The following is a 26846-nucleotide window of genomic DNA, read 5'->3' as shown; positions in this document are numbered from 1 at the left end:
TAGTTAAAACTATGGCTTTTCTAGTAGTAATGTATGGATGTGAGAGTTGGACCATAAAGGTGGCTGAGCACTGAGGAATTGATGCTTCAAAAACTGTGGTGCTGGAGAAGACTCTTTAGAGTCCTTTAGTCAGCAAGGGTATCAAACCAATCAATCCTGAGGGAAATCAACCCTAAATATTCACTGGAAGAACTGATGCTGAAGCTGAAGCTCCAATACTTTGAACACCTGATGGGAAGAGTCGACTCATTGGAAAAGTCTCTGATGCTGGAGAAGATTGAGGGCTGGAGAAAAAGGGGGCAAGAGAGGATGAGAGGGTTAGATGGCATCATCAAGTCAATGGACATGAGTTTGAGCAAACCCTGGGAGATAATGAAGGACAGGGAAACATGGCATACTACAGTCCATGGGGTTGCAAAGAGTCGGACATGTCTTAGTGACTGAACAACAAAAAACCATAATCCAGCACTGCATCACGTAAAAATAACACAAAACCAACCAGCTGAGACTTTCCTTATGCAAATAAATGTACATGTGTACCTGACACCACAGATGAGTATCAATATTGCTTACTATTCAACTCACCTTCAAATTATTGTTATTAAACAGAGACAGGACTCCGCTGGGGGTCCAGTGCTGCAGAGTCCTCCTTGCAGTGCAGGGGACACCAGTTGGATCCCTGGTCCAGAAGGTTACCACATGCCTTGGAGCAACTAAGCCCATGCATCACAAATGTAGAGCCTGTGCTCTAGTGCCCGGAGCCACAACTACTGAAGCTTACATGCCCTCGAGTCCCTGCTCAGAAACAAGAGAAGCCACTGCATTGAGAAGCCCGTGTACCTCAACTACAGAGTAGCCCCTGCTAGCCTCAACTAGAGAAAGCCCATAAGACAAAGATCCAGCGCTTCCAAAAACAAATAAATAAATCTTAAAAAAAAAAAAAAGATAAGAAAAATTAAAAAAAAAAAAATCAAGAGATAGGCACATGTTGCAGTATTTTCAAGGAAAGACTGCGGTTCCTTTACCATGGTCGGAAAAATTCCTACCAAAGTTATTCTATTTGTGTATCAATGGCTAAAACAGCTATCACATATCCGTTATAGAAAATTTTCATAGAAAAATATACTTTCAAATCAGGTTCTTGGATCCTTTTACACTATTTTCTTAACCATGACACTCACTATAACCATAGGACACTGTGCTATGGACTATACTCACTGTAACCTAACAATGCTATTTATAGCACAGAGAATATTCGCTTTGGAGTAGGTTAGAGGGGAAAAAGGCAAAAAAAAAAAAAAAAATAAAAAGAGAAAAGCTTTCTTGGAATACTGAAATGTTTACTAAAGCTGAAAGAGTATAGCACAAATAACCTAAGATTTAAAGAAATGAAAGATATAATTTACAGATGTGACATATTTACCTTGAAACTCCCTTCTAATATGTTCAAGTTTTTTAGAAGACATTCTGTCAATACAGTTCTCTATTATCTACCAGTATAAGTAATCTCCAGGTTATAAACTTGGCAATCTCCACAAAATTGACCAGTGTGCAGAAGAAATCTGAATGTTGGACTTCTGACTCCCAGATTAGGGCTTTCTACAATATCCCACAGCAACAGATGACAAACTGCTCCTCTAGTACCTCTGGCAGAAAGAGGCAAACATTAACTATATACTGTGCCTCTTCCTATTTTGAACAGTGGCACATGAAATGAGACAAAGTGTTGGCCGCTAGTCAAGGTTTTGCCCTAAGAAGCTGTGACATCTTGAATACGTTACTTATACTCTTCAACCTCAATTTCTTTATCTTTAAATACAAACTAGTTTCCATTTCTACCAATAACTATATGGTTATAATTAAACAGCATATAAGGACATCACAAAGAAAAGCAGGACTAAGCACTGAGCTTAGTAAAATGTGTACCTCCTCTATAACCTTGACACATCCCACCTCTGCTCTAACAAGGAAAGCCCAAGCTTTCTGAGATTATGACAATGAAATTCATTGCCATTGTGTCACTCTGCAATACTTTCTGATTGACATTATGACAAAACAATATTAGCATAAACTGAGGACTTCTGTTTAGCTAATGACTTAAATTGAATGCTTCAACTAAGCAAATCAAGATACAAATGCTTTGCAGTACAGAAAATGATGCCTGTGAACATGCATGGAATTTGTGAAATTGGAAACTGCCAAAGATTTAATTAAGTACAATAATGAATTCTAACACATAAAGTACCAAAATTAAAAAAAAAAAAACCCAGCTTATATGAAGTTAAGCAATACAAATGTTAAATAAAATATTTGCAAAGCTCAAAACCAATTCTCATACTACAACTGATGCTACAATTTCTTATACACTGCTTTGCAAATGTTTAATTTACTTATAATCTGAACAAAAATCTTCAGGTTAAATATGTATGAATTCGTTACTATTTACATTAGTATTTGCTGAGTAAATTCTTAACTGTGGGAGTCCTTTGATGATTTAGTAAAATTGTGGAAACATCACTTTTATTATTGTTTTCAATTATAAATGAAAATTTCATTTATATAATGGATAAAAAGAAATGTTTTTTTCTTATTTATGCATTTCTGCATAAATAAGAAAATGTTTTCTATACTTAATGATTTTATTGTCTAATCAGTAGAAAAAAAAGGCAATGATAATTAATCAGGATTTTATCACTTTTAGCTTATAAGTGTAGTTACACCCAGCAACAATCCTCCCTTTTTAATTCAAATTGAAAGAACAAACAAAAACCCTGAAAAGAATTTTTCTTTAAAGAATGCATCAGACACTCCCTAATTAAGAGTCTTTAAAAATCAATAAGGGGCTTCCGTTTCTGGTAACGGAGGCCTCCCTAATTCAGATAAACTGTCTTACAAAAGAAAACTTAAAATGTTGAATATGTAAAACATCTTCTGTAAAGTTAAGAGAAACTGCTCAGCCAGGATCCAGGAGAAGGTAAAAACCAAGTGATGCCTCAAAGCTAGCTGACTTTGCCCTAAGGCCATCTGCTGACCCCAGAGAAAGAGCTGACATACAGGGGAGAAGAGAGAATAAAAGTCATGGCCCAAGGCCTAATGCCCAATATGCTGGCACCCTGCAGGGCTTCAATCTCAAAGCAAGCACGAAGCAGAAGCAAAACTACCTTTATCTGTAGCCCTGTGCTTCACATAGACTATTCAGGAACCCTTGACCCCAGCAACAAAAATTCTCCCTACAAGAAAATAGTCAGTGTCTTTGCCACAAACTGTTTCTACAAAGTAATTTTTTAAATACCATTTACAGCATACAGTCAGGCATACCTAGTTTGCAAGAAAATATAAAAGACAAGAAAACAGCAGAAACAATAGAAACAGACTCACAAAAACGTCAAATATGGAATAATCAGACATAGACTGTAAAATAACTATTGTAAGCATGTTCAAAGAAAAAAGAAAATCTTGAAAACTTTGTAGGGAACCAGAAATCATAAACATATACCATAGTAATTTGTAAGTTAAAAAGTCTAAAACTGGAAAAAGTACAAAAATTAAAAGTGCAATCACCACGTTTATCTTTTTCAGTTCAGTTCAGTCACTCACTTGCGTCTGACTCTTTGAGACCCCATGAATCGCAGCACGCCAGGCCTCCCTGTCCATCACCAACTCCCGGAGTTCACTCAGACTCATGTGCATTGAGTCGGTGATGCCATCCAGCCATCTCATCCTCTGTCGCCCCTTTCTCCTCCTGCCCCAAATCCCTCCCAGCATCAGAGTCTTTTCCAATGAGTCAACTCTTCGCATGAGGTGGCCAAAGGATTGGAGTTTCAGCTTCAGCATCAGTCCTTCCAATGAATACCCAGGACTGAATCTCCTTTAGGATGGACTGCTTGGATCTCCTTGCAGTCCAAGGGACTCTCAAGAGTCTTCTCCAACACCACAGTTCAAAAGCATCCATTCTTTGGCGCTCAGCTTTCTTCACAGTCCAACTCTCACATCCATACATGACCACTGGAAAAACCATAGCCTTGACTAGATGGACCTCTGTTGGCAAAGTAGTATCTCTGCTTTTCAATACGCTACCGAGGTTGGTCATAACTTTCCTTCCAAGGAGTAAGCGTCTTTTAATTTCATGGCTGCCATTACCATCTGCAGTGATTTTGGAGCCCCCAAAAAATAAAGTCTGACACAATTTCCACTGTTTCCCCATCTATTTCCCATGAAGTGATGGGACCAGATGTCATGATCTTAGTTTTCTGATTGTTAAGTTTAAGCCAACTTATTCACTCTCCTCTTTCACTTTCATCAAGAGGCTCTTTAGTTCCTCTTCTCTTTCTGCCATAAGGGGGTATCATCTGCATATCTGAGGTTATTGATATTTCTCCCGGCAATCTTGATTCCAGCTTGTGCTTCTTCCAGCCCAGCGTGTCTCATGATGTACTCTTGTTAGACACAGTTGAAAAGAGACTAGTGAACTAGAAATTGGATGAAAACGCTATTCAAAACAGACTGAGTGCAGAAAAAAATGGAAAATAAACACAAGAGGGTAAAAACACAGAGGATACAAAGAGGAAGTATAACGTTAAGTTCAACTGGAACTGATAAAGCAAAAGAGAAAATGGATCAGAGGAAATTAATTAGAAGAGGAACTATGTAAGAACTTTCCTTAAGCTAGAAGAGACTTTATTTATGGCTGCAAAGCCTTTGACTGTGTGGATCCCAACAAACTGTGGAAAATTCTTAGAGAGATGAGAATACCAGACCACCTCACCTACCTCCTGAGAAATCTGCATGCAGGTCAAGAAGCAACAGTTAGAACCAGACATGGAAAAACGGACTGGTTCCAAATCAGGAAAGGAGGATGTCAAGGTTGTATATTGTCACCCTGCTTATTTAACTCATATACAGAGTACATGATGCAAAATGCTGGGCTGGATGAAAAACAAGATGGAATCAAGATTGCTGGAATAAATATCAATAACCTTAGATACGCAGATGATACCACCCTTATGGCAGAAAGAGAAGAAAACTAAAGAGTCTCTTGATGAAAGTGAAAGAGGAGAGTGAAAAAGTTGGCTTAAACTTAACAATCAGAAAACTAAGATCATGGCATCTGGTCCCTTCATTTCATGGGAAATAGATGGGGAAACAGTATCAGACTTTATTTTTTGGGGCTCCAAAATCACTGCAGATGGTAATGGCAGCCATGAAATTAAAAGACGCTTACTCCTTGGAAGGAAAGTTATGACCAACCTCGACAGCGTATTGAAAAGCAAAGACATTACTTTGCCAACAAAGGTCCATCTGGTTAAGGCTATGGTTTTTCCAGTGGTCATGTATGGATGTGAGAGTTGGACTGTGAAGAAAGCTGAGCGCCAAAGAATGGATGCTTTTGAACTGTGGTGTTGGAGAAGACTCTTGAGAGTCCCTCGGACTGCAAGGAGATCCAACCAGTCCATTCTGAAGGAGATCAGCCCTGGGATTTCTTTGGAGGGAATGATGCTAAAGCTGAAACTCCAATCCTTTGGCCACCTCATGCGAAGAGTTGACTCACTGGAAAAGACTGATGCTGGGAGGGATTGGGGGCAGGAGGAGAAGGGGATGACAGAGGATGAGATGGCTGGATGGCATCACCGACTCGATGCACATGAGTTTGAATGAACTCCGGGAGTTGGTAATGGACAGCGAGGCCTGGCGTGCTATGATTCATGGGGTCACAAAGAGTCGGACACGACTGAGCGACTGAACTGAACTGAACTGAATCCTATATGAGGTCAAAAAAAAAAGTTGAGTTAATTTCAGAAAGCAGAAATCATATAGAGCTCACTTTTAAGCTGTAAGTTACTATTAGATATTAATAACAAAAGCACAGACAAAACCCACTAACAACAAAAAGCCATCCATTTAGAAGTTTTAAAACACTCTTTTAAAAATTTCTTGGATCAAAGGGGGATTCATAATTGACAATAAAAAACACTTTGAAAAAATCAGTAAGAACACCCTACATTAAAGGATCAAAACTTGAAGGAGGAATCTCAAGTTGTACTCAAAAGGACATTTATATTAAGTACACATATTAGAAATAAAGACTAAAAAAAAAAAATAATAAGATTCAAACATTCAAGAAGACAGAAGAGAAAGTAAAAGAAAGGGATTTTAAAAAAATGAACTGAAATTAATAATACAGAAAAGTTAACAATAAAGTCCCCAAAAGATCATTTTGAAAAGAAAAATGACTAACATTATGCACCTAAAACATGGAACAGAATGTTGCTATGAACTTTACATATTTTCTGCATTTAATTTTCCCAGTTACCCTTCAGATAAATGTACTAACATCACTTTATGTTAAATTTCAAATGATAAGCAAAACCTATTTATGGAGAAATGGTTCAGGAAATAACTCAACATCAAGAAAGGTAGTTTTAAAAACAAGTAGAACTTATTAGTAGCTCACCAAAAAGTTGTATGGATTAGCTCAATTTTTAAAATCAATAGTTTCTTAAAAATTGAAACATCCAGAAATATAAAATCTAGAATGATAATCAACTGTAGATTTCTTAGCAGTAATAGCCAAGTAATTCTCCAAATGTGAAAACGGCACTACCACCAAATGAGGAATGATGAAACCAGCCACCAAGAATCTTTTACTTTAAAATTAGATAAACAAAATAGAAAACAATGATATATTTGGGTACATATTAATTTTTTTCAAGTAACTCCAAATATAAAAGGAAGAAAAAAAATGCGTATGTCAAAGAAGTACTTTTTTCCAAAGGCCAATGTTCATTTGTAAATTAATCCTACTTACATCATTAGACTTGCATTTTTCCTTGTGAGAATATATAGTCCACTCCAAAAGCATATTTACAGGTTTGGTCAAAAGCCCAGAGGTCTCATTTCCTGACCAAAAGATTTCAAGAAGAACTGCCTTTCCTGTTATTTTCAGACTCTGAGAATCTGACCAGTCATACAACCTAATAAAAAGACAAATGAAAAGCATTATCTTTATGCCAATTTAACTATTACAGTTACTAGGCATAAGAGCTGCTAAATTGATCATCACAGTTATTAGGCATAATATCTTGCCATAAAACAAAAAATTCTAGCAATTTCTGAATATAGGAAAATCATAAAATATAAGGATCTTAATATCGAGTTATAATTCAGGAGTACACATTAATGTAACTGCAGGTTTTAGAGCATGTGCAAAGCTTACAGATATTATAGCCAGTGTTAAAACCTGGTATAGCTTTTTACTTAGGCTTTCAATTACTGAAGAATTCAAAAGTATACAAATTCTGAAAAATAAAAACAATCTATCCAAACGTGTAAGTCAGTGAAAAATAAAAATGTGAACTAAGGAAACATAACATATAAACCTTTACCGCTACTGAAGGACTGAATCTAGACATATATTTTTCAAATAAATCTACTTTAAACTAGAAAACAAGGTGGTTTTTTAAGAAATGTATATGTAAATAATTAGAAAAACGGTACATAAAACAACATATAGAAAAGATATATATTTTTGGTGTTTAAAACTTACTTTTGACTCAGATGTCGGACTTCACTTTCAATCAAATTAAAGAAAAATTTAAGCAGTGTTAGGTGGAGTACCTTAGAGCCAATAATATTTTCTGAAATTTGATGACAAAAACTTTCATTGAAAAGGCAAGACCTGGAAAACATGAACCCAACAATCTATAACATGTAACAACTCACTGAGTAATTTGTGAGCAAATTATTATGCTTCTCAGAAAATCATCAAAATTTTAATAAAGTTTGCTCCCACAAAATGTACAGCAAATTAAGCAAAATTTTATTAATAATATATTTTCTTCCTTTAAGTATTAAACCCTGTCAAATATCCCATACAGTTAATTTTTCAACAATAGAGATCTAATTTCCCTATTTTTCAATGATTGTAATGTTTAACAACCAGCTGGTAGTCTCCCTTTGTATTCATTTCACTGAAAAAGAACAAAAGAGCTATGAATTTCATTAATTCATTGATTCAGATGATCAGCTACATTTTCAATTAGCTACACTCAATTTATAATATTCTCCATAATCCTCCTCTTACTCAGATTATTTTCTTATTCATATTTAGTAAAATGAAGATTATTTAGAGCTATTTTTTTAGTTTTAAAAATTCAGTATTTATTTTCTTTCCATCTTCTGCAGCAGTTCTACCCAACAGAACTTTCCGTGATGATGGATATGTTCCACTGAACACTTGAAATGTGGCTTGTGTAGAACTGAGGTGTTGAAATTTTATTTAATCTTAATTAAATTTAAATATAGTCACATGTGGCTAATGGCTTCAGAGTTGGAAGCACAGTTCTACAGTATTTTTAAAAAGAGAACGCAAGATAAATCAGAACTCTAGGACTAAGAGTCTAGGCAACAATATTTATTACAATTTTCTTCCAATTTCATTATTATATCAATGATGTACTTGCAACTCTGTACCTCTGTCTCCATCCTTTCCATCTCCTTTAGAATACCACACTAACAGAGTAGTGTGGTATTCTATTTAACAGCTATTAAATTTAATAATCCATTTGATACTTCAATCTAGTCTAAAAGGTCCTCCTTGACCACAGTTATTTAACTCTACCTGAAAACTGCCAGAGATGGATACAATAGTATCATTTTTTCATTTTATATGGAGAAGGCAATGGCACCCCACTCCAGTACTCTTGCCTGGAAAATTCCATGGATGGAGGAGCCTGGTAGGCTGCAGTCCATGGGGTCACTGAGGGTCGGACACGACTGAGCGACTTCACTTTCACTTTTCACTTTCCTGCATTGGAGAAGGAAATGGCAACCCACTCCAGTGTTCTTGCCTGGAGAATCCCAGGGATGGGGGAGCCTGGTGGGCTGCCATCTATGGGGTCACGCAGAGTCGGACACGACTGAAGTGACTTAGCAGCAGCATATTATGAAATATTTCAAAAATACACTCAGAAGTAGACTAATATCATCCAGCTCATTTACATTCCTACCACTTTCCTAGGCACCTTCCACTAGACTCCCAACAGACATAGTTATTTAATAATTAGATCTGGTATCTGTTTATTAAAAAGTCTACCTTTAAGCTGTCTGAAATCCATTTCTGGTAGCATCAATTAATTCATTCAAATCTTTATTAAGCATTTATTATGTTCCAGATATAAGCACTGAGGAGAGAGATGTTTTAACACTGAGCATCTACTCTTCTGAAATTCAGAGGCTGCTTACATACACTGTTGGAGGGAATGTAAATCAGTATGGAGATCCCTCAAGGCTAATCATGTTTCTATTATGGCATGCAGCTGTAATTATCTTTTATTTTTTGCCTGGCTATTGACTGTGAAAACTGATAAACATCATTTACTATTGTGATTACATAACTATTACATTGACTTAATACTACTGTATTTATGATTGGTCAACAGAAAATAATAGAATTCTACATCACCAAAACTATCATTTAATAGAAAAATCTGTAATCACTTTTTAAAATCCAGATCCATATCAGAATAATCTTGGAATTTTTTGAAAAATACAAATGCCCAGGTACTGCTTTTTTTATCCAGAGCTCCAGATATGTTTCTAATGAGCAGCCATGTTTATTTAAAAGCAACTGGATTATATGAGGATCGTTTATTTTTATCTAGTTTCACTTCTATTTCATATCCAGTGCTCCCATTTCATTTAGTTTGTGTTTTCCAATTTGTCTCTCTTCTTTTTTGACATTTTTTCTCAAGACTATCAAGTGTAGTAGAAAAGTCTCTGTATACATATATATATAAAGTATGTATAATATAATATATATATTTTAGAAAACTTCTGAATTTTTGCCTGGCTAGAAAATTTGACATTTTGATTTCACTTGTTTGACTTAGTATGAATACAATACTATATTTCTAATAAAAAACAGATATGCAATAAGCAACAAAGGGAACTATAGTCAACATCTTATAATAAACTATAATGGAAAATAATCTCAAAAATAATGTATGTGTATATGGGTAACTTCTTTTAGATGGGAAATGCCAAAGAATGTTTGAACTACCGAACAACTGCACTCATTTCACATGTTAGGAAGTTAATGCTCAAAAATCCTTCAAGCTAGGCTTCAGCAGTACATAAACTGAAAACTTCCAAATATACAACATGGACTTAAAAAAGGAAGAGGAACCAGAGATCAAATTGCTAACATCTGCTGCATCACAGAAAAAGCAAGGGAATTCCTGAAAAACATCTATTTCTGCTTCACTGACTATGCTAAAGCCTTCGACTCTGGATCACAACAAACTGTGGAAAATTCTTAAAAAGAGACAGGACTACCAGACAACCTTACTTGCCTCCTAAGAAATGTGTATGCAGGTCAAGAAGCAACAGTTACAACAACATGGAACAATGGACTGGTTCCAAATTGGAAAAGGAGTACATCAAGGCTGTACATTGTTACCCTGTTTATTTAACTTATATGAAGAGTACATCATATGAAATGCCGGGCTGGATGAAGCACAAGCTGGAATCAAGAATGCTGGGAGAAATACCAATAACCTCAGATATGCAGATAACACCACCCTTATGGCAGAAAGTGAAGAGGAATTAAAGGGCCTCTTGATGAAGGTGAAAGAGGAGAATGACAAAGCTGGCTTAAAACTCAGTATTCAAAAACTAAGATCATGGTATCCGGTCCCATCACTTCATGGCAAATAGATGGGAAAAGTGCCAGAAAAAGAAACAGTGACAGACTTTATTTTCTTGGGCTCCAAAATCACTATGGACGGTAACTGCAGCCATGAAATTAAGACACTTGCTCCTTGGAAGAAAAGCTATGAAAAGCTAGACAACCTATTAAATAGCCAAGACATCAGTTTGCCAACAAAAGTTCACCTAGTCAAAGCTATGTTTTTCCAACAGCCACGTATGGATGTTAGAGCTAGACCATAAAGAAGGCTAAGTGCCAAAGAATTCATGCTTTTGAATTGTGCTGTTGGAGAAGACTCTTGAGAGTCCCTTGGGCAGCAAGGAAATCAAACCAGTCAATCCTAAGGGAAATCAACCCTGAATATTCATTGGAGGGACTGATGTTGAAGCTAAAGCTCCAATACTTTGGCCACCTGATATGAAGAGCCAACTCACTGGAAAAGACCCTGATGCTGGGAAAGATTGAAAGCAGGAGGAGAAGGGGACGACAGAGGATGAGATGGTTGGATGGCATCATCAACTCAATGGACCTCATTGAGCTTGAGCAAATTCCAGGAGATGGTGATGGACAGGGAAGCCTGGTGTGCTGCAGTCCATGGGGTCAGAAAGGGTCGGACACGACTGAGAGATGGAGCAACAACAACACTATGTGTAAGTGGATCACCTTGCTGTGCACCTGAGACACTACTTGAATATAATATATATATAAAGAAAAAAATTAAGAACAGAACTACCATTAAGATCCAGCTATCCCACTTCTGGGCATTTATACAAAGAATACAAAAACGCTAATTTGAAAAGATATACACACCCTTTGTTTATTCCAACAATATTTTACACTGGCCAAAATATGGAAATAACCGTAAGAGCCCATCAACAAATGAATAACGATATGACACACGTTCACACACACACACACACACACATAATAGAATACTACTCGGAAAAAAAAAATCTTGCCATTTGTGACAACATGGATAGACTTGGAGCGTATTAAGTGAAACAAGTCAGAGAAAGACATATACCCTGTGACTGTGGAATATAAAAAACAAATGACCAAAATAAATGAGCAAATTAGACCAAACCTAAACAAGCACACAGAAGCAGAGTAGCGGTTACCAGAGGGGGAAGGGCTGGGGTGGGTGGAGAGAAGATCAACTGTATGGTAACAGCAGAAAACTCAGTTTTCCTGGTGAGCACACTGCAGGTACACAAAAGCAGAAATACAATGTTCATATGCAACTTACATAATGTTACAAACTAACGTTACAACAATAAAGAATTAAAAACAAAGACAAAAGCCAGAGGCTGATTTAAATAAGAAACTTAACTCAAGGCAAAGGGCAAGAGATAGAAGTCGCATTTCACCTGTACTCTAAAGGATAATTAGGAGTAGCCAGGTATTTACAGGGTGTCAGGAATGGAAGTTTATAGAAGGCAGAGAAAATCTAAGAGCAAACGGTTAAGAAATGAAAAACAGGGCCTTCCCTGGCGGTGTGGTGATAAAGAAATCCGCCTGCCAATGTAGGAGACATGGGTTCAATCCCTTATTTGGGGACGATCCCACATGCCATGGAGCAACTAAGCATGTGGGCCACAACTAGAGAGCCTGTGTTCTAGAAGAGTCCAGGAGCCACAACTACCAAAGCCTGCATGCCCCACAGTCCATGCTCCACAACAAGAGGAGCCCCTGCTTGCTGTGACTCAAGAAAAGCCCACGCAGCAACAAAGACCCAGCATGGTCAAAAATTCATACATATAGGTAAAATTTTTAAAAAAGATTTCAGTCATTGGGTACACTTGGGAAAAGATGAAGATAAGAATGAAGACACACAGAGGGCTAAATTATGGAGGGTCTTACATGTTTTGCGAAGGAATTTTAAATGTTTTCTATAGGTGATGTATGTCTTAATGAAGGACTTTTATCTGGGAAATAATAAGACCACTTTGGAAAGACCATACTGGGGTACTTTGGAAGACAAAAGGAAAAAAGTAGAATCAAGGTCAACAAGGTTGGTAGTGCAACAGTTTACATAAAGAGCAATGAAGGCTTTTAAATAAATGTGATGACAATGAAGGAAGAAACAGATTTGAAAATTAGGAAGAATGGCAAATAAATAAACCATATATCTTCACTTCCTACACCTGTGTTGAGACAGTACTGTGTTAGAACTGTGCTCATCTCTTCAAAAGTGCAGAAGCTAAGAAAAAAGGTGCAGGAATTATGATTTTATCTTTTTACCCCTTGAAACATAGCACAGTGCCTGGCTTCCAGTAACTACTCAATAACTTTTTTTTTTAATGAATAAATAAATGCATGCTAGCTAGCCAATTAGCTTGCGTTAAATATAATACAACCAAGATGGTAGGTAAATCCTTATGATCTCAAAGAAGTAACCAAGGATCTAGCCTTCGCCTGGCTAGTCAAGTAACCTTTCTCTTATTACTATGGACTCGTGCTAAAATCAAACATTTGGATAAAAACAAAGTACTTCGCAGACAAAGGAGGGCTATCAGATACACAGAGCTATCAGAAAAAAATGGAAAAATCGATTAGTTCTGTTTGAGAGAAAGCAGCAGAAATAGGAGCGATTTCTGAAAAGATTAACATATGGAAGACAAAGGAAGGATTTAGGCAGATGACAGCATGTGCAGAGGCATGAAAAAGATGACATATTTAGGAAACATTAAGTTCCATTTCAAAATTCAAATTCCTAGCTGAAAAAATAGAAACACTAAAACAGATACTGTACACAGTTACAAATGTTTATACTGACAATGACCAAAATTTGATAATGTTCATATGCAATAAATTAATTTTCTTACTTTTTACAACAAAGTTCAAATGTATTTTGTTAAAAAGAAAACAAAGAATGATTTAGCATTCCTGTAAGTCCACTTCATATATTTACTAAACTTTTTTTTTAAAATAAAATGACTGACAAACATGACCAATTTAGCCCTTGTGTTAAACACAACACACAAACATCACACACACAAAAATAACTTTTTCTAAAAAGAAACATATTTATCAATATCTAAAAAATACATAGGAGAACACGGACTGTATGAAATTGAGCACCCTTGCATGTGAAATTCCTTACCTGATAAGCACTTCTATTAGAGACCATGTCCCTTTCATACAAGTTGGACACTGAAACAGTTCTAAGTAATATGTTGACATGGCTGGGGACTTCCAAGGAGGGTGAAGGTGAAGAAGAGCTGACAATATATGAAAGTATCGACCAGAAAACGTATCTATGTTATCCTATTATTTAAAAACAAAGAAAGAAAGAAAACAAGATGGCTAAAAGTACCGTTTTACCAGCTAACTTAGTTTAAAACTCTAATAACCCAGATCTAACTTTCTTGGCAAAAATATGTGTTTGGACAAAGGAGAACAGATGGGAGCATGATGTTTAGCTAATTGAATACTGACTGCAACTGAGAGAAGCATACTCTAAACATGCATCTGCGTATTAGACAATCTCAGCTATTGGGACTAACTTATATAAAATGTCCATTTACTTCTCATGATTATACTGAGATTGAGTCCCCAAATGTGACTTGAAATAAACTAAAGAAACTTTACATGCAACATTCTGACTTATTACCAATGTTAGTCTGACACAGCTTAAACCTGTTTTTTCTTCTAATTGGTACCTTGATAAAGAATATAACTAGAAATCTATCTTGATAGAAATCTACCTTTGAAAAGGTGTTTTCATTGGTTTTCACAGTTAAAAGAGTAAATTCAGTACCTACATATACTATGAATAAAAATGATTACCAATGTACTGAGTAATTTACTAAATGACCTTCTAGATCTCTGAAATTTGATTACTGCCACAGAAAAAAAATTCTGAGAAAAATATTAAAACAATTTAATTTAAAAACAAAAGAAACAGTAATAAATGGGTGTCTCATTTCTTATTAAAATGAGGGAAACAAATAAGGAAGAGAAAACAAATATATACATAATAATATAAACATACAAAAATAACTATAAATATGCAAAAAGAGAAAATTTGCATTTTAACATTCTTTGAAAGACCATCAATACGTAAGACTGCTCTTACCTGTAGAATGTTTTCTAGAAGAGCATGGAGAAGATAAACAGGAGGGATATAATGTGCTTGCAAAGAGGAAAGTTCCTCAATTGCTTCTTTAAAAAACTGTCCTTCTATGAGGCTTTCAATTAAATTTAATATTCCTCGTGGAAATTCAGCATTTTTAACCTACAAAAGGAAAGATTCTATGACTCAAAAGGAAGAGGAAAATTCTGATACGAAATTTTGAATTAGTAAGGAGCCTGAATTTCCTCATCTGTACAATGTACAATCTCTGGTCTCACTACTTCACTAGATTGTTTTGTGGTTCAAAAAGAATGATTTATATGAATGTGTTTTACAACAATAAAATTATACCATAAAACATATACATTGTTAATTGTTCTATTTATCAGTCTTTGTCACCTTGAATAGTATAGGGAAATAGTACCTCTAAAGAAAACTTCAAAAGGCATTTGCAAAGTCTGGCTGCTAATGAGACTTCAGTTAGAAGTACAACTACACATAGTTCTTTTTTTTAATTAAAAAAAAAATATTTATTTATTTTTAATTGATTGATGATTGCTTTACAATACTGGTTTGATTTCTGTCATACATCAACATGAATTAACCGTATGTTTACATATGTCCCTTCTCTCTTGAATTTCCCTCCCACCTTCCGCCCATTTCCACCCTTCTAAGTTATTACAGAGCTTCAGTTTGAGTTTCCAGAGTCATACAGCAAATTCCCATTGGCTATCTATTTACACATGTTAGTGCATATACACACAGTTCTAATTCAGGTGCAAAATTACTTTTTGGTGTTCTTTTAAACTTATAAGCAAACTTTGTCTATTAATATATACTGAATATATTAAGACATCATCAAGTACAATCAATACTTGCAAAAAGTAACAATTGCTGTTAACATAAAATTACTCTACAGAGGCACATTAACACAACTCTAAGAGTTCCACAAAATACATCCTCCTTGATCAAAATATTTTTAACAATAAAAGTGACTACTTTGAACTAGTTGAGAATCAAGAATACTGTGAAAAACTAAATAGAATAAAGAAGTCAATTTTGAAGGAATGAAGGATACAAAGAAAATAATATACTTTTATAAATATTATACTGAAAATTTAATCTAAGTAGTAATTATGAAAGCTATGAAATGTTATGAAGAGAGATACACAACTCACCTGTGATGCGCACAAGTTTTTAATTCTTATCAATTTTTATTATTGCATAGAATTTTTTTTGAGCTTTGATAGAATACTATTTTTTTTTCATATCTGATGAGAGAAACTACATTTCAAGTCCGATAGGAATCTTTGCCTTGCTGACAGCACATTTCTTTACATAAAAAAAAAAAACCACCTAAAAATAGGGGATTCCCTGATGGCTCAGTGGTAAAGAATCCACCTGCCAATACAGGAGACACAGTAAGGATCTGCCTTAATCTGGGAAGATCCCACACGCTGCGGGCGACACGTGGCCCACGTACTGCAACCACTGAGCCTGGGCCCTAGAGCCCGAGCCCCGTAACAAGAGAAGGCACGGCAAGGAGCAAGCCGAGCACTGCAGCAAGAGGAGCCCTGGCTCACCAACACTGGAGAAAAGCCTGTGCAGCGATGGAGACCCAGCACAGCCAAAACAAACAAACAAACAAAACAGAATAATAAAACGTAAAGCTTTTTGCCCCCATTACTATCTTACTCCAAATCTCTTACCTCAACATTGTATGCTGGTTGTTTATCTATTCTAATGCCACGGTATCTTACAGCCTACAAAACAGAAATCATTAATTAAACATTTTTAGGTCGAAAAATACACTTCAACTTACAAAGTTTAAAACCTTGGCCAAACGTACAAAACAGATTTGGGAAGACATTAATAGATGTAATTGATCTGATTCTTATGTTTACTAGTGACCTCTAATCTACCATTTTAGGGACATGGCACTCTCTTGAGTATGAACAGTTTCTTTTTTCCCCCTTTCTAAAATAAAAGAGATTAAAAAATAAGGTCATATTCACTTTTAAGACTTGAAGAGGTCCACTGTCCTTAGTACTTGAATTATTAGAAATATAAATGGAGAGAGCATTTTGTACAAAAAATACATAGGAAAAAATGTAGTCGTGTTTTATACATAATCACAGGTAAAATCTTCCTCTATTGTTGTCAAATATCTCTAAGTTTGTACTTGTTTAAAAAATTATACTGGAAAAATATTTGCAACAAACAGATATTTGCAACAAACATGAAAAGAAATAACACCCTGATTACATCAAGAGTTCTAGAAGCAATGGTATAAAACCACCTACTGGAAAAATACAGAAAATACCAACAAGCAACTGGCAGAAGAAAAAATACACAAGTGGCAAGTGAAGGCATAAAATATGCTCCATCTTGCTACTAACACAAGGAATACAAATGAAAATATCTGGCTTCCACTTAAGATATAGAAAGCTGGAAGGAGAGGCATTCCCACATTACAAACAAGAAAAAGCTGGAAAGTCTATGAAACCCTAATTGTACCTGAACCCTTCTGACAGCAGAGGTGTTAGTGCAACCAACTAAACAGAAATATGAAGAAAGACAGGAGCCTCCAAGGACATGAGTACTGCTTTATCTGAGACAGTGGATTAGGAAGAGGAGGACTCCGATACAGTAGGTAAGAAAATCTGAGCTTAAATTTGTTGCCACTTGCTAATGGCTAAGTGTGGGACAGAGTGAGAGAACAAAACCCTTGGGAATCAATAAAATGAGGGGCGTTTGCACTCAATGGCATGATCTTCTCCATGGACCTCACTGTGTACTCAGGGAAAGGAAAAGGGACAGGATGGGAGGCTAAAGTCAGTCTCCCAGCTGGTGAAGGCTGAAATGTGAAAGAAAAGTGGCTGCTGTGGTCAAGGCAGCAAATGCTAGTATGTACTATCAGGACACAGATGAAAACCAGTAACCTGCTGAATAAAGGCAGGGGAAAAAAAGTCCTTTACTCTGAAGATGGGGAGAAAAGATGGTGATCCCACATCATTAGGGACACCCCATTATTTGGGGCAGGGCAAGAACCCTGAAAAAGCCCTTCCCCCAAACCCAGGGCACCTCAAAGCTTTCCTCAAACTGAGGCTAAACCAAGAAACACCAACAACTTAGAAAGGTTTAGAAAATTCATAATTTCTCCATGACGTCACTGAGTTATAAACAGCAGAGAATTCATCAATTTACATTTTCTTACTCATTGTCCAAATACAATCATTACTATTTACAAAAATTAATGAACTAAGAAAATTATGTTAAGAATATTAAATATAATAAAATGACTCATTATTGTTATTACTATATTATATATTGGTAACACTGCAGAATGACAAGAAAACTACACAAAGCCAAATTCTACCTGAGCTCTATATATGTGTTTCCTTAAGGCATTCTTTAGGTCAACAATATCCACATTTGTCCTGATATCCTTGGTTTTTGATTCTTTGGCATGACCAGCAAAAACAGAATTCTTCCTTTCTTTCTGTATACATATAAGAACTACTTTAGACAATGTACCAAAGAGTGCTAACACAAATGCTAAGTATCAAATGGACAACATAACACCAGAACATATTCATGCAGTGTTAATTACAGCAAAGATACATACAACCATATTAGAAAAAGATTACACAATGAAATTTAAAAAAATTAAAAATAGTATGTTTTAATTGGAAAGTTTTACCTGATATTTACATGTTCCCTTCCTTATGCATTTTCCTTTTAACCTATTCCAAATCTTTTCTGAAACCTCTCTTATTTTTGTTGTCATGCTCCCACAAAAATGGGGCTTCCCAGGTGGCACACTGGTGAAGAATCCGCCTGCCAATGCAGGAGATGTGGGTTTGATCCCTGGAGTAGCAAATGGCAACCCACTCCAGTATTCTTGCCTGGAGAATACCATGGACAGAGGAGCCGGGCAGGCTACAGTTCACAGGGTTGCAAAAGTCAGACACGACCGAGCACTCAAACCACAAAACATGATTGTTTATTTACCTTTATCATTTTTCTGAAGATCCTTCTGAATACATGTAAACATGCTATGGTTTATACGGTAAAACAAAATTATACTCTAGAACAATTAGCTCAAGAAGGATCTCGTTTAAAAGAAAAGATATCGGGGCTTCCCTGGTAGCTCAGTGGTAAAGAATCCACCTGCAGGAGACAATGATTCTATCTCTGATCTGGGAAGATTCCACATGTCACAGAGCAAGGAAGCCCCTGCACCACAAATATTGAGCTTGTCCAGAGCCCGGGAGCCGCAACTCCTGAGTCCATGTGCCACAACTAACTGACGCCTGCACACCCTCGAGCCAACGCTCTGCAACAAGAGAAGCCACTGTAAGGGGAAACCCACACATTGCGACTAGAGAACAGTCCTTGCTTGCTGCAACTGGAGAAGAGCCCACGCAGCAACAAAGACCCAGCACAGCCAAAAATAAATAAATGAATAAAACAAACATTTAAAAAAAGACAAGCTATCTTATTAATAATGGTCTATTCTATACCGGGGATGAACAAGATAAACTAAAATTTAGATTAGAATGTATTACTCAAACTACATACCATGTATTTTCCATTTTAAAAATTTTACCCTCTTTTCCCAGAACCTTTCTTTTCCTTTTTGTCAGGAAAAATAAAACATATTTGAACACCTTGATCATTAATTCAAATTATTTCTGTACACATGTAAAAATACTTTCATTGTGAACCAAAGCTAATTATAAAATTATGAATATTATACCAGAAAAAAATGAGAAAATTCTTTCCATAAGATTTACAGGTTACATTTGACACAGCAAACAATCACAAAAACCAGGTTATATGTAAAGGTGATATTAAGGAAGAACCAGAGAAAATTAAAACTTTTAGCTTACAAAATTTTACCTGATCTCTATAAATGTGCTTTCTTAAGGTACTCCTATCATGTTCAGTGTCCTTCCTGGAATCTCTTTCTTTCTCTTTTTTGCGTTTTTTCCTCAAGGTATAAATCCTTTGAATATCTTCATCTTTTTTCTTCATTTCCTTCCACATATATTTAAATCAAAATTAAACAAATCTCAACATGAATGATGTACGTTACTAAATCCAAATAAATTCAAGAAGAGTTGGACTTAAAACACATTAAAAAATAGTTATATACAATAGGAAACTTCACCTACTGTTGGAGTGGGTATACATTAGTAAAGTATTTTGGAAAGCTTAGTAGATCATTACTTAGTAGAGTTAAACACGTAGAGGTCTTAGGACCTAGAATTCTCTCAGGCATATATCCTAGGCTAGAGGAACTCTTGAACATGTGCACCAAGAATCAATAAGAAAATGTTCATAGTGCTCATAACAGAAATGCTCATAATTTTAAAAAAAACTAAACAATCCATCAAAAACAAACCCAAATACTTAACAATAGTAAAATGGATAAAACGTATAACTGTGAAACAATGAAATATATGCACCAGCAAAAAAGCAAGTCACAGAAAATTAAAAATACCATGAACTACAAAAAGTTCATTAACAGGCAAACTTATTGGGAGGGAAAATAACATATTGGTAGGTAGTAAAACTATAATGAAAATCAAGAAAATAATTAAAACAAATTTTAACAGAGGTTACCTATCATGGGTAAGAGGAAGAAAAAGGGACACGGTTTGGAAATGACACACAGCAAGATGTTCAAAAGTTGGGAATGCTCTATTTCTTAACATATATACCTTTTTACTCTTTCAAAAACTGTACACAAATGCTTTATCAACACATACACACACAGTTCAGAAGAAACAACTTCATAAATGACAACATTAGAAAAGAGTATAAAATAATAGATAACTTTTAACTGAGAAGGTCTTACCTGATTTCCGTAAGTATGCCTTCCTAAGGCATTTCTCATTTTAACAAATTTCAAATTTTTCCTAGAATCTCTGAATCTTTCTTTGCTCTGATGTTCAGTCAAAATAGAACTAATAGTAACATCTTCATCATGATTTTTCATTTCTTTCTGCATGTTTGTAAAAATACTTTAGTTAGAGCATACATTAAGCAAAGCCTCAACACAACCAACGCAAGTCAAAACAAAAATCTCACTCAAAAAAACAGGTTTTATAAAACATAGACATAAGATTAAACAGAGTATTATGCATTATATTACATTTTAGCTATACTATGATGAAGCAGAAAAATACAGATATTTAGTTCTCGAAGTGTTTGCGCATATACTTAATTTAGGTATTTTGTTAACTTAATCTTTCTTGGAATTTCTGCTTTTTAAAAAAGCTGCCATATGCTTAATCAAAGCAGATTTGGTTATCCTCATTATTTTCCAAGTATTTGTGAAAATACACTGGATATCAAATAGAGTTTTCCCATTATTTAGGCATATCAAATTAAACATCTCAGAAAATCTCTGTATAGGAAATAGATATGATAACATTGTGCTCAATCACTTTGGTCGTGTCTGACTCTTTGCGACCCTGTGGACTGTAGCCCACAGGCTCCTTTGTCCACAGAGATTCTCTAGGCAAAAATACTGGGTTGGGTTGCCATGCCCTCCTTCAGGGGATCTTCTTACCTCAGGGACTGAACCCACAAACTTATGTCTTCTGCATTGGCAGGCAGGTTCTTTACCACTAGCACCACCTGGGAAGCCCTATAATAATCAATATTATTATACTGTGTGTATGTGTTAGTTGCTCAGTAGAGTTCAACCCTGTGATCCCATGGACTGTAGCCCACCAGACTCTTATCTATATCCATGGAATCCTCCAGGCAAGAAGACTGAAGTGGGTAGCCATTCCCTTCTGTAGGGGATTTCCTCGACCATTAAACAAGATAAAAAGTATTGCAAACTATATTATTTATTCTTTATACAAGGAAACTTATTTAAAAAAATAGAAATTGCTACCTGAATTTGATAATACATTCTTCTGAGTTCTAAAAAGAACAAGATATTTACAGATATATTCTTTTTACTTTTTAAAATTTTGATATAGCTGATGTACAATAATAAGTTATACATGTACAACGTTGCGATTCACACTTTTTAAAGGTTATACTCAGCTTATAATTACTGTAAATTACTGGCTATATTCCCTGTGTTGTACAATATATCCTTGCAGCTTACCTCACACGTAACGGTTTGTACCTCTTACTCCCCTAGCCCTATACTGCACTCTCCTGCCATCACCATTCCCTCTCCGCACTGGTAACCACTAGTTTGTTCTCCATATCTGTGAGTCCATTTCATTTTTGTATTATTCACTAGTTTGCTTTATCTTTTAGATTCCAAATATAAATTATACTGCATTTGTCTTTCTCTGACTTACTTTACTAGTGTAACACCCTCCAAGTCCATCTGTGTGTGCTAAGTCACTTCAGTTGTGGCTGACTCTTTGCCACCTTATGGACCGTAGCCTGCCAGGCTCTTCTGTCCCTGGGATTCTCTAAGCAAGAATACTGGAGTGGGTTGCCATGTCTTCCTCCAGGGGATTTTCTCAACCCAGGGATCAAACCCACAACTCTTGTATCTCCTGCCTTAGCAGGTGGGTTCTTTAACACTAGCACCACCTGGGAATCCAACTCCATCAATGTTGTTTGCAAACACTGATGTTTGCAAACATTGCAAATGCCAAACTTTCATTTTTTTAAACTAATATTTCACTATATATGTGTATAAACACACACACACACACATATATATTAATATATATATCCCATCTTCTTTATCCATTCATTTGTTGATGCACACTTAGGTTGCTTTCATATCATGGCAGTTTCTTTTTTTCTCTAATATGTACCCAGGAATGAAACTGCTTAGTCAAATGGTAGTTCCAGTTTTAGTTTTTCTGGGAAACTGCCATATTATTTTCTACAGTGGGTGTACAAAATTATATTCCCACCAACAACTGTATTTTGAAAAAACTAGAAAAAATTGTAAAAATATTTTAAGTGCTTGGAAAGTTTTATTTACTCTCTCCACTTATGATTTTGTAAGGTACTATTTAGTTGCAGAAGTTCCAAATTGTTCCTAAAATTCTCAAGGAAAAAACTTGACAGATGCAGTAAAAACAAATTTTAATTTATTTCTAATCACATTAAAAAATATTCTAGTTTAGACTGTTTTAGTTGCTCCTGCTATCTGAAAAGTTTTAGTTGAGAGCCACATATACACTTTCTGAAGGTACTTTTCATTGCTTCAAGTTCAGAGTCCTTCATGTTTTTGTTTTCCATATTTAATCAAAGTAGAAGTTCCTTATGTCACTGAAGAAAACCTGATCTATATGCAGTAAAATACCTGAATTTAGACCATATATTTAGACCAATACATTATTGCTGACTCCTTTGTAAGACACACATTACATTCAATATAGAGAATTGTTTTAAGTAATTATCATGTGTTGACAACACACTATGTATTAGAAACTGAATTTCTACATGTACATATGTATTACTTCAATAAGAGCTTCAAAACAGACATAGGACAGTATCTATGTTCAAATTACAGACTTAGTATGTTCAAATTATAGACTGAAAATCAGATTTGGGTTCCAATACCAGCTCTGTGATTCCAAAATCAGTGTTTTTTCACCAAATAACACCTCTCCTACAATTTTGAAAGAAAAATCAGAAACATAGAAAATTTCTGTTCTTTTAGATGATAAAATGTTACCTGTGTTCTGCACATGGTCTCTTTTAAGGTACCTTTCATTTCAAGAAATCCCATATTTTCCCGGAAATCATTGCTTTTTTCTTGACTGCTATGGTTCTTCCAAGTAGAATTGGTTTGGGAATCTTCATCGTTATGAATTTCTTTCTGTATGTATGTAAAAATGGTTTGGGCAACCAATTAAGTATAATTTAACATTATATACTCTATATGATATCCAATTTTATAATTGCAAAATATTTTAGAGGTCAAACAAGTAGAAAAAATGCACCTAAATCAAAGTTTATTAAACACTAGTAAATTCCTTGAAGGGGAAAAAAAAAAAAAAAATCATTACAACAAAGGTCCTGAATAAAGTAGCAGTAAAAATGTATCTCAAGAAAAGCTAGTGTTTGTTAGTCTAGTAACAGGCAACTCCTTTTATAAATAATCACAAGAACATTTTATCTAATCCCTTACCAAGTTACAATCTATTTCAAAATTTTCCGATTATAGATTATTTCTCTGATTATTTTTCAGCTTTTTTACTAGTAAGACTTATTTGCAAATCTATCACACAAAGAAAACAGACTAATAGTTGAACTCACAGCTTTTACTTGAATATTAATAAGCAATTATCTTCACCAAACTCTATCTCAACACATTTCTCTTACTAAGAAATCTAAACTGGTATCATAACTACCTACCAATAATAATTTTTTAAAAAGTTGCATGTGTACTTATACATATTATTCTAGAAGTTTAGTAACATAAAGAATTGAGAATAAAGATGAATTCAAGTACTTATGCAAGGATATTCAGAGACTGACTATCTTTACACAGAGACTCGGAGAATCACTGTCCTCCTAGGGAGCAATTATGAAATAGCCAAAATGTGCTAAGGCCTATGGTGTGATCTCTGGTTCCCTTTCACTTGTTCTGGGCTTCCTATATGGATGTGAGGGTACTTTGGCAGCTGGCAATCCTGCCACTAGAGAACAATCCCTAAGAGTAGCTGATTACATTTCTTCAGTTACTCAGGAAAGTGAAATGGAAAACTAAGAAAAATGAAGACTTTCCTTCTTTCCTGTTCCTAGAATCAAGGTAAGTATTAGTCTGAATGTATAATTTCCATTAAGGACAACTGTAATGGGGATAAACTGAGTTTCTAGCTTCAAATTTCACAATGTTGATAAAGAGGACAGATCCTCAGGCTTAGATCATCAAAGAATGTCTAAAATATAGGATGCATTAATCACAATTAGATTCCAGTTACCTAGAATACATATGCAAAAAAAATACCATTATCATTAGCACCTAGGGAAGAACATACTGTTTTCAAAGTATATTTAAACATCCATTTCAGATGCTATATACTGATCTGTGTATTAAAATGTATAATTAAAGTATCCTATTTAAGTTAAATAGTTAAAAATCAGAACCTGATAAACTATGACACCAAATGTGAAACTTTAGAAAATAATTTATTTTCTACAGTGCTAAACATCAACATATAATTATCTCCAAGCCACTAATATGCTCTCCAAAGGGCTACCCTTGTGAAAACTATGGGCATTATCTGTAAATATTTCTTATTCTTTATTTTATGAATATTTTAGTGCCAACTATACACTAGGCACTATGTTAGGTATCTGTCTCCTATATGATCTGGGAAAAGATGGCATGTCTAATTTTCTTCATATAGTATAATGCATTCCCCAAACAGATGAGCAAAAGCTTACCAATTCAGTAAATTATTTTACTATCTAAGACAGGGCAAAACAGTGTGGCAATGATAGCTGCCTTGGCTTCTGATTCGCATACTTAGGTTTGTTTTCTATTTTAAAACAGGTATGGCTATGATTTGATCTCCAATAGGTAAGGCTTTTCTTTGATTAAGCCATACAAGTTGACATACAACTTCAATGAATTCCCAAGACTGGATGGAGAGCCAGAGAGGTCAAGTAATCAGAACAAGCACCTTTCAAGTGCCCTGTGCTCTACATGGTGGTGGTGTTTTGTTTTTTTTTTTTTTTTGCCACATCCTGTGGCTTGTGGGATCTTAGTGCCCTGGCCAGGGATTGAACCCAGGCCCCCTGGAAGTGCTGAGTCCCAACCACTAGACCACCAGGGAATTCCCAGTGTTCTACATGGCTTTTAACTAGTATGTATCCTCAGATTCTTCAGCTGAATCTCATAACCCAAGAATGACTACTAGTGTATGGTAATCTTTACAACATTAACTATTTTTAACTCTCCAGAAAGAGACCAGGTAAGTATCAAGGAAAGCTATTAATACTCAAAATAAGAAAAGGGGAGACTCAAGGAGAGCAGCAGTCTTAAAATTTTTTAAGTGTTTGCTCTTACATTTTTGGTCTGATATGATAGTTGTAAGATCATGGGAAAATTATTAAACTCAATTATACTTCACTAACCATAAAATGGGGCCATAATACATACTACATAGGAATATATGGTTTAAAATAAGACTAAGGGTAAAAAGTGCTTAGTATAGTGCCTGGCACATAGTAATCAATAAATAATGGCCTAGAGTAACAGTTATTAGTTGATCTGGAACAAAAAGTGTGTATTTTTTTCAATTATTACTACTGTATTTCCATAAGAGCTTTCTGTAGTTCATCTTATTTCTTAGGCTGAAAATCAAAAGAAATTTTGAATATTCCTAAGGATCCTCTCCTTTTTGTGAATCTTCCTTGGGCCAAACAACTGCGATTCATTAGTCACTGACTCTTCTGTATCTCTACAACTTACACATGATTTTACCAATGCACAATACACACTAAACTGTAATTAACAGTTTCCACATTCTGTTTTGCAATGTTCTGTTTTCGCAGTCTGGCAGGTGGTCTTTTTCATTTTCCACAGTGCATAGAAGAGAGCCTGGTAGGCAAAAGTCTTAAATAGATATCTATAAACTTGAACTAAATAATTGCCGATTCTGTTACTAAGTGACTTTCCAGAAAGTTAAGGAGATTAAACAAAACTATTTCTTTTAAACAACTGCTTAATTGTTACTTTTAGCTCAGTCATTGTATATGGCAACCCTTCTTAGAGAACACTTCAGAATCCATCTAATGAGGACTGTATTATATTCTATGCCAAAAAGGTTATGAATGGTTATGAACTAACTCTCAGCTGTCTACTCCAGAGTTTATAAAAAATGTATGCTAAAACAAATAGAAGTTAGAGGCTATCTTTAAGTTTGCTTGATACACTATTGCTGCCCTCTAGTACTTCAGCAGTTGAATGTGACTGTAGTCAGACTACTGCAAAATAAGATGATGGAAAAAGCACATTATTACATTTAATTCATTTCTTTCCATAGAAAAAGGGGAATTTAGACACCTTTTCTAATTTAGTTAAGAATGGTTCTCATTCTTTTGACGGTT

The 26846-nt window shown here is 35.2% G+C and overlaps 1 protein-coding gene across 2 annotated transcripts in view; it reads right to left on the bottom strand.

Moving 5' to 3' along the window:
• SLF1 (SMC5-SMC6 complex localization factor 1) overlaps nt 1-26846 on the bottom strand; it is a 71265-nt gene that overhangs the window by 24176 nt on the left and 20243 nt on the right. Inside the window, exons 6-15 of one of the 2 annotated variants that reach the window (XM_070373135.1) lie at nt 23461-23604; nt 21364-21441; nt 20647-20793; nt 19686-19823; nt 18160-18282; nt 16490-16543; nt 14784-14942; nt 13809-13972; nt 7544-7675; nt 6806-6971 (exon numbers count right to left, since the gene is read on the bottom strand). In XM_070373135.1, the coding sequence (XP_070229236.1) occupies nt 6806-6971; nt 7544-7675; nt 13809-13972; nt 14784-14942; nt 16490-16543; nt 18160-18282; nt 19686-19823; nt 20647-20793; nt 21364-21441; nt 23461-23604 (1305 nt within the window). The remainder of the gene's footprint in view (nt 1-6805; nt 6972-7543; nt 7676-13808; nt 13973-14783; nt 14943-16489; nt 16544-18159; nt 18283-19685; nt 19824-20646; nt 20794-21363; nt 21442-23460; nt 23605-26846) is intronic. The other variant, XM_005893845.2, reaches the window with a different exon arrangement.

This window comes from Bos mutus, chromosome 7, assembly GCF_027580195.1.
Source record: "Bos mutus isolate GX-2022 chromosome 7, NWIPB_WYAK_1.1, whole genome shotgun sequence".
Classification (NCBI taxonomy): Eukaryota; Metazoa; Chordata; class Mammalia; order Artiodactyla; family Bovidae; genus Bos; species Bos mutus.
The sequence above is the reverse complement of the archived record's forward strand: the minus strand, read 5'-3'. Positions and strand labels throughout refer to the sequence as shown.